Source organism: Musa acuminata, chromosome BXJ1-1, assembly GCF_036884655.1.
Source record: "Musa acuminata AAA Group cultivar baxijiao chromosome BXJ1-1, Cavendish_Baxijiao_AAA, whole genome shotgun sequence".
Taxonomy (NCBI): domain Eukaryota; kingdom Viridiplantae; phylum Streptophyta; class Magnoliopsida; order Zingiberales; family Musaceae; genus Musa; species Musa acuminata.
Genome location: NC_088327.1, coordinates 20,418,692 through 20,432,694, shown reverse-complemented (window position 1 = coordinate 20,432,694; position 14,003 = coordinate 20,418,692). Strand labels below are relative to the sequence as shown.

The following is a 14,003-nucleotide window of genomic DNA, read 5'->3' as shown; positions in this document are numbered from 1 at the left end:
ATTTAAGAGAAAATATTATTAATTAGTATTTATATCTGAAGATTAGTGGGAGTAAGTTTATTATATTGGTCTTATATATATATATATATATATATATATTATTTTATTTGTAAATGGTGATCTTGGTTTATTGTACTGAATAAAGAAATTTCTCACCAAGAATTTAAGATGGCTGATACGAATAAGGCATATTATATTATTAGTATTGGAATAATTAGATATAGATATCAAGAATTGTTAGGACTGTATCAAAAAATATATATTGATCAAATCTTGGAGAGATTTAGTATACAACTTTGTACAGTAATGATAAAAATAAAAAATTTAATCAAAACATGTATTATTAAAATAACTTTAAAAAATTAGATAAACAAAAATATCTTTTTGTATGCGCAGTTGAAAGTTTACTATATGTTCAAGCCTATGTCAGATCAAATATCAATTTTATAGTTAAAATACTATATAGATATTATAATTACCCAAGAATGAAAATTTTAAAAGACTATACAAAAAGTAATATGATATTTAGAAGGGATGAAGGATTATATACTCACATATATAAAATTAGACCAACCTAAAATGATGTTATTTTTTATGTCTGATTTTATAAATTATCTCGATAATAGGAAGTTCACTTTATAATTTATATCTATATCAATTAGAGGGGCAATTTATAGAAAAATATAAAGTAATATATTATTACATTAGTAATAATAAAAGCTGATTTTATGGTATACTTTGAAGCCACTAATCAAGTTTTATAGTTATGAAATTTTATCTCAGGACTTAGTATGGTCATACTTAATTATTAAGTCGCTAAAGATACTTTGTAATATTTCACAATAATTTTCTTATCTAAAAATGAGATATACTATTGTATGTAGCTCTATGCATTATGGTATAAAGTACTTGATAGATAGAGAAAAAAACTCTAGAAATAATTAATATCAATTAAGAACTTAGGTTCTATTATATTGATTATTGATCCATTCATTTAGAACTTACAACCTAAAGTGTTTGAAAGAATATATTTTTATGATTAAGTTTGTGAGCAACCCATAAAAAATATAGTAATACATATTTGAATTGATATTATAATTGATATTCCTATTTATGTAATTAAAATTATTTGTTTCTACTATCTCATTCACATTTATGCATATACATATTATGTTTGAAAATGCTAATAGAATTGTCTTGATAAGATAAGTTATAGGGGTTATTTTAGATTAAATTGATGACATATAGTTGCTATGACTCGTATTAATATATTTAATATGATATTATATTTATTAGATTTATTAGCTTATTTTATAAAATTTATGTGCATGTGTAAAATATTTTTACAAAGTTTTAGAATCTAATTAAATAAAATTATTTTTTAATAAAATTTTATTTTATTTATTTATTTTTAATTTTTTTTTTATATGATCAATTAATGAACCAAGTTGAAGAATGTTTAGTTATATAACTCTATCTAATTATATAAGATATATTATAAATATGATTATATTCTAATCATAATTATCAACCAATAAAAAGGATATCTAATTATAGTAGGATTTCTTAAGAGATAACATTGATGAGAGAGAATATCTAATTACTTATCTTGAACCCTTTGCTCTCGTCTATAAATAGACAAGAGCTTATAAGGACTCAATATACAATACAAATATGTTGATACATGATGTTATTGAGATATTACAGATATTCACTCATCTCTCCTTAGTCAAGTGAACCAGTTATTGAGAGATCATAGATTTTCTCTCATTTTCTTTTTGTCTCTAATTCATCACTCATAGCAGTCCTGTGAAAGATAGGAATAAAGAATAAGACAAGTCTAGTTCTTCTTACATATTAGCATTGTTGTAGCTTTCGGATCCGATGATTATACACTTGCAATCAGATAAAAGTCTTCTGAATAATATTGAAAGATACGTATTGTAAATTTCATATATTAATATTTGATTTTAGATTTCAAAACTAAAATTTTTCAATATTATACTTACATATAATAGTTGCAAATGATCTACATGCATAATGTATTAACATATATGATTCTATTAAGTACATAAAATAGTGTACATCGCGCAAGAATTATACTACCAAAACTTGTATATGTCAGCATAACTATTGCATTAAAAAAAAATAAAAACAGCAACAAATCAAGTGGTTGTGTTCTCCTCACAAATTGCATATAGAACAAGCGGTCATGGAAATCTTGGAGAAATAATCTGAATGGGTGATTAGAATTTTATTCCCTAACATAAGTCACATTATTTTCTTTTACTTGATGTAGAAGGATGTATAAAGCTGTGAGTGAGTTATAAAGCCTAATTGCAAAGAATTGGATACGCTCTCAAGCACACCATGCAGTGTGGGACTCACAGTTCTCTTAGCTAGTCTCGAAGTTGCTTTTACCAAACTCAAGAAGTTACATATATACTAATTTTCCTTCAACATTTAATGGTAGATGCCAGAGAGCTGTGGAGTAAGTCCAATTCTAGTCCTCTAATCCTCTCCGTAAAGGAAAAAAAAAAAGGAAGAAAAATTAAGAGAAAATTATAGAGGATTTAGATCAAGTAAAAAAAAATTTATGAGGCATGGATTTGAATTCTCTTCTATTTTTATTAATTAGATTTAAGTTTTGAATTATAGATTGATGAATCTTGATGTTGTTAATTAATTGGATATTTATATTATGAAAGAAATAAAAAAAATATTGGGAAAAATTAGGAAAGGAAAGATGAAAATATGTTATATCTAGGATATATGATCAAAATAAGTATTCGATGATTCTTTTCAGTCTATCTTTGAAAGTATTACTTTATGTGTTCAGATTTGATAAATATATATGATTTACGTCAATTGCGAGTCATTTTATTATCTAAAAATATTATAAAATAATTTATATATTGATGATTTGAAAAAGTATATGATTTGAATAGCTATTTATTATGTATAAGTAGTATATTGATCTACGTTACTTAATTTATATAAAAATGTCCATTCAGCATCATAGTTGAAATGGATTAAAAAATATGTGACTTTGAAGCGATGCAAAAAGATTTGTCTAAACTCTTAGTTCAGCAAATAGTAAATGGTATGTTATTTTTTATGACATGACAATTTTCTAGTAAGTATGATTATGATTTGGACCTTATCAATGGGGGGAGGGTGGGTTGGACATTGATATTTATTCAAAAACTAATTTATTCTTGGCTTCAGAGATATGTGTTAGCTAAACGATGGGGTTAAAGATGATTCTAGATCTTGTCATGGGATATAACATGATCGTAGTCATTGATATTGCTACGATTTTTGTACTAACATACAAATTAGCTATATTTATATGAATGGTAGTCTTTGCACTATAATATTTATGCTTTGATATGTGACATTAGCAATATTTATGCTTTTATTTTGAAAATATATTGAAATATATCTTATTTTGAAAAATATTATTATCAAGTCATAATTTTAAAATGCATGTAAGATTTAAATTTTCGTAAATTGTATGGGCATAAAAAAAGTATTTGATATTTATGCATATTTCGAAAGAAGGTATCGAATGTGTAAAGCATTCATATGTTTTTAAAAAATATTTATTTATGATAAATTTTAACTAGCATATGAGTCACAGTTTTTACGATTATCTTTAAATTTTTTAGAGTTGTGTAGCAGAAACATGATGGATTAGCTATAGATTGAATTATGTAATCAATCAATTGAATAGTTATGAATAAGATGGATTAGCTCTAGATTGAATTATGTAATCAATCGATTGAATAGTTATGAATATCTTATGCATGAATTGATTATGAAATGAGTTGTATTATTAATATCATATGTGTTGATTAATTACAAACTGAATTTATGTGTTCTGATTGTGGCCTTCCAATGTCGTAAGGAAACTTAATAGGATTGTCACATTGTACCTCCCACTTTCTGCTGGATTGAGAACGTTACGTGTATGCTGACTGGTAGATAAAATCTTGTATCGGCAGCCACAGGCAGAAGATTTGTATGGTTGATGTCTGTCTGATAACAGAGAAGGATTAGGAGACAGTAGTGTCGTTGGGTTGGGAATGTTATATGTATGCTGACTGGTAGATACAGGTCTTGTATCGGCAGCCATAGGCAGAAGATTTGTTTGGTTGATGTCTGATAATAGAGAAGGATTAGGAGACAGTAGTGTTGTTGGTCACGGCAAGAGTGAGGACAGCTGAAGAGGAAATGATTTGCAAAGAAGAGAAGAGAATGCTTGCACAAAAATGAGACAATAATCATACTGAATCTTTGTATATTGTTCGAGGATTCATCAATGATTCGTTCTACAACTATGATGGTGAACCAAGCCCTTGCATACATGACTCTCTCGGTGGTCCTGTTTAACCTGGACCCCTATTGTCCATGTGCACCACATCAAGTGCATGAGTCTGGTTCTTCGTATGCATGAGGAGGAGGTCAAATCCACCTGCAGTGCATCAGAGAGAGAGAGAGAGAGAGAGAAAGACACAGTCCATATGATTGGGCACTGATGAGTTGAACAGTACTGGATCCACTGCAGTAGGTTGAGTTTGGGTGATGAAGCTGGGCTAGGGTTTGCCAGGTAATGACAAACGCCAGTGTCTGGCCCCTGGACTGATTGATACCCAGAAAGAGGGAAGATGACTTTTACATCGGTCATGTCCCTTCACCTCTCAAGTTTCAACTGGCCTTCACGAACCTCCGGCCATGTGCTTCCAGATGCTGCTATTTGAAGAGTAAGAGTACATCAGAATCCATGCACAGGTGATATGTTTCTCCTACCAGAGAAATTGGTATCTGTGGATGGTTATAGGGACCGTCCTCTGGAGGATGCTTATCATGTGATGCTCATCCGTGGGTGGCCATAGGGGACCGTCCTATGGACGATGCTTATCATCCGATGCTCATCCGTGGATGATTACAGGGACCATCCTATGGACAGGTAGTAGGGCTGCTGCTGCATGCATGAAGACGCAGACTTGTTCTTATCAACTACATCTGGCTGCATAGCTTCTGAACTCTACTTCCTATTCACCTCTTCTTCTACCGATCTATCTATCTCCACTGTAACGCATTGATCCTCGAGGTAGGTAACCACCAATTCTATCTATGGATGGTTCTATGATTGAATATATATAATAGCACCCATTACAATGCTTCTAATTACCTGCAAATGTGGCAGGTGAAAGAGATGTATATATGCTCAGACCCTGAGAAAACTTTTTATTTCAGATCAGAGTAAGCTGGCTATTGAACGTGTAATAACATCAAATGGTAGTGTTCTCCCATGATTTAACTATTTTAACTAAATCTAATGAACTCTGACTGATAAAACCATTTTCTGAATCTTTTCATTTAGTCCATTGGTAAAAGAGTGATGCATTACGCGTTATCCGAGATGTTATTAGTGGATAAACGCCATTAAATGTGAGTGTTAAATCTTATTAACCAGCTTCCAATCTGTCCAATGACTTGTTCATGTGGCTATGAGCAACGAATGATTTATTGGCGAAAGACAATCAGAATTGTGGAGTAATAGGTGATCAAACTAGTTAAGCTCATCATAAACATGCATGTTAGTGTAGACCAAATTAGTATTTACATTTATAAGTGGCATTTGTTGATCCAAGTAGTAAAATATGGTTATAAACATAATATCGATAAAATTGTGAGTTCGAAGACCACTTCTACCTATGGATTATGCTGGTGAAAGGGACCAAAAAGTATGACTGATTTATATATACTCTGCACAACTTGTAAGTAGCAAAATAGGGTTGTGAGCATGAAAAAGGGTAATAGTCATGTTCTGGCACCTTATCATTTGGGAAGTCATGTCAAGACAGTGGATTCAATGTCTCTACGTGAGACATCATGCTGTGAGAACTATCGACATTGGGGCCCTTCCAATATTGTCCCAAGTTGAACAAGAAAATGAAATGGTGAGATTGGAGGCTCTCCATTTTCCGACTTGATGAACTACTTTCTACACCAAATAGTGGAACTTCGCCTAGTCGGCGTTTCTCCTCTTCTTCAGCAAAATCTTCTTCTTTGTTACACACACACACACATATACCGGTCTTATAAAACTAAATTGTGTAGGACATTACTTAATATGATTTTTCAAGAATGGATCTTTATGACGGTAGTAGTATTGGATCAGATACGGATCCCTAATTGTTGCTTAGATGATTGTTAAATTCAATTTTGAATTATTTTCACACTGAAGCCTAATAAGAATTTGATTTTCGATATGTTCAATATGTAGATTACACACACAAAGTGCATCATGTTGATCTTATGTTTGGGCAATTTTTTGAAGATTTAAAACAAATATTCATAATGACGATGTAATAATTATATTTTCTTAAGGGCCTAGTTGAAAATAAAATTTTTGAGAAGGACTAAATTGCAAAAGAACAATTCTTTTATCATTTTCTCCTCATCTCTTTGAAAAAAAAAAGGAGAAAATAAAACAGAAAAAAAAAAAAAAAAGAATAGATCATCGTCATTTGTACATAATTATGGCCTATGTATGGTATTTAAATTATTAACTAAATAATGATTTGATGATTTCTATGTTTGATTCTGAAGATAAAAATGATTACAAAAATACTTATACTTATTTATATGCATCGTAATAAGTTTTGACTAGCAGACAAGTTATGAAGTTTATTGGACTATTACTTGCTCATATGTCTATTTTTTAAAATTTTCAGATCTTGAGGAGTAGAGACATACTTGAGGGGAATGTTATTATTTAGAAACCTCCGTATTTTGGACTTGTATAATACTAATATAAAATATTATTATGGATCTACTATAGTGATCTTGTAATTATGTAAATATATTGGTGTTGACTGTGATATAATACATAGTTTTTGGTGGTTATATGATAGTAAAGAACTCTCTGGATTGTACAAGGAATATGTTGCCTATTCAGATTTTGATCATGATATTTTGTTGGATTCCATGAGCTGTTGAAACATAATTGAACATGTTATGAATTATTAGAATAGAATTGTTTAGGAGTTGGAATATAATGAATATTCTATGGAAATACTGTCTAGGTTTTAGCAAGAGGCCTTGCATTTCTAAGTTGTCATAATATTTTGAAATTCATTTCTCAACTCATAAACTCATTGGAAAATACTCCAATGATTTTTTTTTTCCAAAGCGAAAAATAACACACACAATTATTTATTTTATTTTGTCCAATGCATGTAGGAGTATGCATTGATGTCCTACATACACTTGTATTTGATTACATATATATATATATATATATATATATATATATATATATATATATATATATATATATAGTTGTGCTTTGCCCTAGTTATTGTTGTTTTTCATGAACAAGGTTGTAAAATTCTGAGGTATATCTATGAATTATCTTTTAATCTTTTTTTGTCATACAAGAATTGGAGTACATGATTCGAATCTAGTGCTTGATAGTGTTCATATGGAGCTTGGAAATGGATCTGGCGTTCATATTTGATTCCTCCAAGTCCTTGTAGACTCCAGAACATATATGTGGATCCCAGCACTTATCATCTCGGAAAGAAGACAAATTGCAATTGATGTTGGGAGAGAGAGGAATGGCACAACAAACATCCCATGCCAACAATACGACTTGTAGCTGTCTTTGGTGGTGAACTCCTCCTCACCACACCAAATTTTGAGATCTATCCTTGGATAAGATCTTTACATTTATTAGTGTTCTTAATAAACTTGTGTTGGTGAAGCTGGATTGCTAACATTTTCTCAAACCAAAGAGAGGAATTAACAAATACATGATCTTGGCTATAACTTCGTCACATTTGAGGCCACTTTAGATGGTGACAAGATGAACGCTTTGTTTGTGGCCATCACTTACGCTCACACATACTTCTTGGATGTTGGAGTCAATCATTTTTTGTTCACGTTTCAATCGATTTGGCCCAAAATTTTATGAAACCATTACTTGAAGAAAGGTAAATTTAGTAAGCCATGGTAATTGTTGTTTTCTCATGTTTAAGCTGATGGCATTATCATCCAAATACTACCACCATCTTTGAGCTCAGAGAACAAAATCTGGCCACCTCTACTCCTTTGTCATGTCTTGTTTGGCATAGTACACAATTTATTCTTTCACGTTTTCCATTATTTGATTCTTTTAATAATTAAGATAATAAGAGAGGGAGAAAGAATCGAATTAACAAATAAGTGTATGAATGCTACGGGGATCTTTGACAAGTTAACACACACATATTTGTTTGAGTGACACTTTCCTTTTTGTAAGTCAAATGGGAGCAAATACATAAATGTAAATGACCACAATATTGTAGAGAGAGAGAGAGAGAGAGCAACTCTTCCCTCTTTTTGAGGGAATATAGTCATATCTTCACTAGCAATTTCTTAACTTAACTTTCATGATTTATCAATTTGACTAGTGAGATTGTAGCATCAATGTTTATGCATTGATGCTAGAACATGCATTGTAGTGGAGATAGTGTTACCATATTGAGTGCGTATGCCTTGCATCAAGAAGGAGATCAGCGTCTTTGATTTGCATGGTGAAATAATGATCCCACTATTCAATCAAATAGAGCCAAGAAATTATTGGTCTTTCATGTGACAAAAGTCCTCAATAGCTTCAAAGGGTCACTTTCTTCAGAATTCCCTGAAATAACATCCGATGGTGAAGACAAAGATTCTCATTCTGATCGCTGACAGATATCCCTTCGAGCATGAAAGTTCTCTAGTGATAGTGCATGATTGAGATTGATGTAGATTTTAAGTGGATAAATGAAGGAACAAAGACATACAGTTTTGGATTTTTAATTGATTATTGAAAGCGAGCCAGCCTTTAATTTCAATTTAATTAATTATTGAAGGAACAAAGCCATATGGTTTGGACATCATTACGATTTGAAGGCTTTTAATCTTCGGTTTGTGTTGTGAGCTAACACTTCAATTTCTTATCATTTAGATGATAGTGTTCGGCCATCTTTTTTCGCACAACATTTTCCAATGCATACGTAGCTGTGCCGATAGCATATTTCTATCGACTGGGATCTAATGAGCCTCATCAAATGCATTGCTCAGTGTCCACTCACTGAGAGAGAGAGAGAGAGAGAGAGAGAGAGAGAGAGAGAGCGATCACTTGATGCAGTGATAGGCTAAAAAGCCTCCTCCTAACCCTACTGCTAATGAAGACGCAGGTGGCATCGTTCATGCAGAGTACGCACGGAGCGCAGAAAGCGAGCACCGTCGGCCTGCTTCGCAATTACTCCGCACCAGCGCGGGGCGCAGAAGCATTCCAGCATCGCTCTGCACGAGCACATGTGCAACACCCATCATCATCCACCTCACGAGATAATCACAGCATCAAAGAAAAGAAAAGAAAAGAAAGTTTCAGCTCAGATCTATGCACGGTTTTCTGTACTCAGCATGGTAAAGAGCCTTGATTCTGCTCATGAGAGTGTGGACCGACACCCAAAACCAAGCAGAAGAGAAGAACTTCCCAGGGTAAAGAAAAGTGGAGAACAGATGCACCATGAACATACACTCCCTCCATTGGGGGTGAGCAAGTGTGCTGCAGGCATCTGTTCTTGGCTGTCTCATCAACTCACCCTTTCCCAAGATGGGAGAAAGTGAAGCCTGGATCCATATCCATTAAAGCTGCTTGACCAAGCACACCACCGCCCCTTCCGCAGAGCCTACGGGGTGGGGTTTGAGAGATCAGAAGGCTATGATGGAGACAAAAGGCGTGATTACACGAAGAGGGAGAGGGTGAGGGGGTTTGTCCTTTCTTTTACCCCTATGGGAAACCGAGGAACCGTCACATCACTTCCCGCACTCGGTGGCCCCTCAAAGACAATGACAACTGATCCCCTCCACATTTCTGCTCATCTTCTCGCGATATGTTGCGCTTCTGCATGCCTCATGGCATGTCCACGAGCCAAACAAAGTTGGGGGGGTTTGGAAGTCCTTGAAGCTTTGCTCTGCAACGGGGACTGATGCAGGCTGGTATAGGCATCCGATCATTTCCGCAAGTCTCCTCGATACATTTGCGTTGCTTGATGCAAGACGACGCAGCTTCTGAAACTAGATCGTACTCTTCCTCGTTGGATGTATCTTTTCTGGATACGGGTGAATCTTGGAGGGCCATCATCCCTTAATCGAACCTTGTTCTGTTGATCCACCTCTGCCTATGTAATCATGTAGATGTAGAGGGAGATAAAAAGCACAAGGAAGGCGAGGTCAAAGTCTAAGCTCTGTTATAGAGATCTGGAGCTAAAGGCACGCTAAACACCATCCCAAGATAACACGAGAAAAACATAATAGGATGACAAATAGCTTGTTGTTCCCAAGTTGGGGTGGCGGGGCCGTACGTCCCATGGGTGGGGTTCCCCCGGGCATTATTGAGAGAATAGGAACCCTAAGACATGGCGCATGCCCACTACTCCTGTGAGCAGCTCTTGGGCACGGGAGAGGAGGAGGCCGATCTCCTCCCCGCCTCCTCCGTCTTAGCTTGTCTCTTCTTCTTGCTCATGGATCTGGTACCTCCCACCGATCGCCTGTGCTACGTGCGCTGCACCTACTGCAACACTGTTCTTGCGGTAATTCCTTAAGAGTCTAAGATTAAAGAGTGTGTGGCCAACCGTGGTGCTTTAGAGTCACAGGAAAGATGCACCCATGAGAAGGAACATCCTCCTCAGCCAATATGATGATCTTGCTTTCTGAGCAAGGTTCTCGGTGGAGGCTGCTCCAGATCATGTTCTCTTCTTCAGCTTATTTTGCCTTACCTTTCTGTTCACTTTTGATCCCTTAACCATAGATGATGTTTGAGAAGATCCAATCGAAAGTGCTATTTTGCTTTGCACTTCTTCCGCTGTTATAATGTTCATGATGATGTTACCAGAGAAAGTTCCAGATGTCTTCTAGGGTTTTCTTCTATAGCCTCTGTTCAGGGGAGATCCAGTTGTTTACATTCATGAGGAAGCTAGAAACGATAGCTTCCTCCAAAATTGGAGGTCAGGGGTTGCATGAATCCCTGACAGCATATATTTCAGGCAGATAATAGGAAGCCCCCTCCTGAGTTTGAGCATTCTTCTTTTCCTTGTGAGGGCTGCCTTTGATGTCTACTCCATCAGTCCATCACCTTTCCCTTTACCAAAACTAAGAGATCTTCTTTGGCCAAAGAGTGCTCCTATTTCTATTTACGGTCTCTCGGAAAAGGAAACCTATAGAAGAGTTCTTCCCATAGACAGATCTGTGAAAAGAATGTTGGATCACACGCCGATCTTGAATGGTAACAGACCTCTCCCTTGGCTGCAGGTTGGCGTCCCTTGCAAGCGGGTGATGGACACGATAACCGTGAAATGTGGTCACTGCAGCCATCTCTCCTTTCTGAGCCCCAGAGCCACGGTGCAGTCCCTTACTCCCACCGATCACCGGATGGGCCTTCAGGTTTCAATTTCTTGTCTACTGAATCCATCAGATGTCTAGCACTTATATCACAAGATTCGTACATAGACTAGGATAATTCTAATACTCAATCAGATTCTTGTTCCTATGGCTTTCTTCGATTTGTTGTTGGCAGAAAAAGACAACCTGGATCATCTTTTCCTTTTTCTCTCGTCTCTCTCTTTCAAGGCTACACGTTCGGTGCTAGCTTTTAGGCTCACAAGTAGATCTTGAAAGAAGAGAAGAGTGGGAGAGTACATTGCATACATGAAACTGATCTTTGTTTTGAATTAGGGTCCTTGCAGTGATTGCTTGAGAGGCCAACCTTCACCTCCATCATCGTCATCGAATTCAAGTGAACAAATGATCCAGAAACCGCGATTTGTCATGAAACGTAAGTCTTTTTGACCTCCGCATTTTCGTGTTTCTTTTTCTGCTATTGGGAGTTCTCCATTTAAGAAATCCTGGTTGAATTCTTGATGACAGCTCCGGAGAAGAAACACAGGATGCCTTCGGCTTACAATCGATTCATGAAGTAAGAACTAACTGAACATGATATCTTCTGATTTGGTTTCTTTGTTGCATATCATGAATGAGCAGCATATCATCTGATTTGATCTGACCGTAGACATCACCATCACCAGCAAAATCCTCATACGTTCTAGTAGATGAGATGTGAATGAAACCGTAGACTGCTGTGATATCGTCAATTAACATCATCGAATCCTTCATCAAAATATATGATGTCCGTAAAGCATGAAATAAAATAGCAGAACACCTTTTCTTTCGGAAACAATACAGCACGACACTTACCAAAAGGTATAAAAGAAGTTCATGCACGCATACATCATAGCCTTTCTGTCCTGTTTGATGCACATCTGAGCCATGTAGCAGATCCATCCTTTATCGATGCAACCTACTTTGATGCACACAAACTCCTAAGCCGGAGTAAATCTGAAACAGAAAATGTGTACTGCCAATTTGGAAGATCTTCTTCTGCTGCCAAAGCATGATTTCAACCATTATTGCCATGCTAATCATTTCTTTCAAGAATCTTAAATCTTACTGTGGATTCTCTTAGTCTGAGCAATGCGAAATGTTGCATCATAGTAGCTGACCTCAGGAGTTGGTGTTGCTCTCCTTACAAGTCAAACGTTGAAGGAATGAAACCACAGTCATAAAGACAATTGGGAGAAGACATTAATCATTTGGGAAAGGATATGCATGCAATCTCACCCTACAACCGGAGACAAAAAAACATTGGCTGTTAGTAAATCAAATACGTCGATGAGTTACAGACACAGCAACTAAAAACTATTAGGAGACCCAAACAATAGAAAGAAAATCTAATACTGCCTTCCTTGGTTCATATTCAGATTCTATGTAGGTTTGACATAAGCTTCCTAAAAGCATAAGATTCATATCTAGACACAAGGCAATGGGCAATTTCCTGACTCTATGATTGGAACTGCAGTAAAAAACTAGCTAAGAACTTGAATATATTGTTGCTTCAGTTTAAATCCAGAAAATACATTACTCAGAAACCAAACCATGGCAGGGAGGAAATACAACGAATCAAGGCAGCAAAACCTGATATCCCGCACCGAGAAGCTTTTAGCATGGCTTCGAAGAACGTAAGTGATGTCACCAACAACCTCCTTCTGAAGAGATTAATAATGGCAATGTCTTTATGTGCTTCTTGTAACATGAATCGAAGTGGGCCAAGTGTGATCCTCGTTGCTCAACTACTATTTCGACCTCCTCCGATAACAGTAGTGGTAAATCCTATCACTCCTGTGATCATTTACCAGTCGAAAGTGGTTTGTTGCTTGATTAATTCTGTGTCATCTTCTTTCCAGGAAAGAGTCAATTGCCCTAGAACGGAGAACTCCAAATTCTGCAAGCAAATGGAGCAGAAGAATTAGGTTTCCAACTGTGACTCGGAGCTCCTACTATTTCCTAGTGATGCGCTTGTGATGTTAACTTGTGTTAGATCTTGTCCTCTCTCTACAATGACATCTCTAATGCTGTGGTTTTCCTGGTTAAGATCCATGCATTGCAGGCGAAGAGGGAGTCATAAATGTGGCTCATATATGAGCTGTCAAGATCTAGAACTAATTAGTGAGAGCACAGTGAGAGAGATCTCAAGTAAGAGGACTGCCCTCGTACTTCTGAAGTTAATAAGATTCGCAACAGATCAATTGATGTAGATAAGCTTTTGACTGAAGGCGGACTAGAATCCATGTCAAATATATTGATGCAACTGTATGGTTTACATGAATTCAAAATTACTTGCTCTTCATCACCAGGATTTGACAATGCTTGGAAAGACGACTGATGAAACTCCTCCAAGGTTTGTCAGCAGGTATGTGCGCATGTCTTTTATGCCTTTTGAACAGAACTTTTTATTTCAAGCATATCAAAATGAACTCGTAAAAATAGGTTGAGTATCAGATTTTGTTGAGATGGTGGCATTTCATATCGAGTTTATTGTTTCAGTCATGCCATTGGGAAAAGCA

The 14,003-nt window shown here is 35.5% G+C and overlaps 1 protein-coding gene across 1 annotated transcript; it reads left to right on the top strand.

Annotated features, from left to right (window-relative positions):
- The first annotated feature begins 10,373 nt into the window (after positions 1 to 10,373).
- LOC135587441 (protein DROOPING LEAF-like) lies at positions 10,374 to 13,789 on the top strand. Its single transcript, XM_065078860.1, has 7 exons — positions 10,374 to 10,637; positions 11,356 to 11,487; positions 11,779 to 11,878; positions 11,971 to 12,019; positions 13,043 to 13,118; positions 13,202 to 13,262; positions 13,344 to 13,789. Exons 1-7 carry the CDS (start codon positions 10,464 to 10,466, stop codon positions 13,361 to 13,363), a joined length of 612 nt encoding a protein of 203 aa, XP_064934932.1. The 5' UTR covers positions 10,374 to 10,463; the 3' UTR covers positions 13,364 to 13,789.
- The last annotated feature ends 214 nt before the right edge of the window (positions 13,790 to 14,003 follow it).

What these genes read in the sequence shown, in the direction of transcription:
- LOC135587441 (XM_065078860.1), top strand. Translation starts at nt 10,464, where the DNA reads ATGGCGCATGCCCACTACTCCTGTGAGCAGCTCTTGGGCACGGGAGAG. An exon ending in ACTGCAACACTGTTCTTGCG is followed by an intron (nt 10,638 to 11,355) that starts GTAATTCCTTAA and finishes CCTTGGCTGCAG; the next exon opens with GTTGGCGTCCCTTGCAAGCG. An exon ending in TTAGCATGGCTTCGAAGAAC is followed by an intron (nt 13,119 to 13,201) that starts GTAAGTGATGTC and finishes CATGAATCGAAG; the next exon opens with TGGGCCAAGTGTGATCCTCG.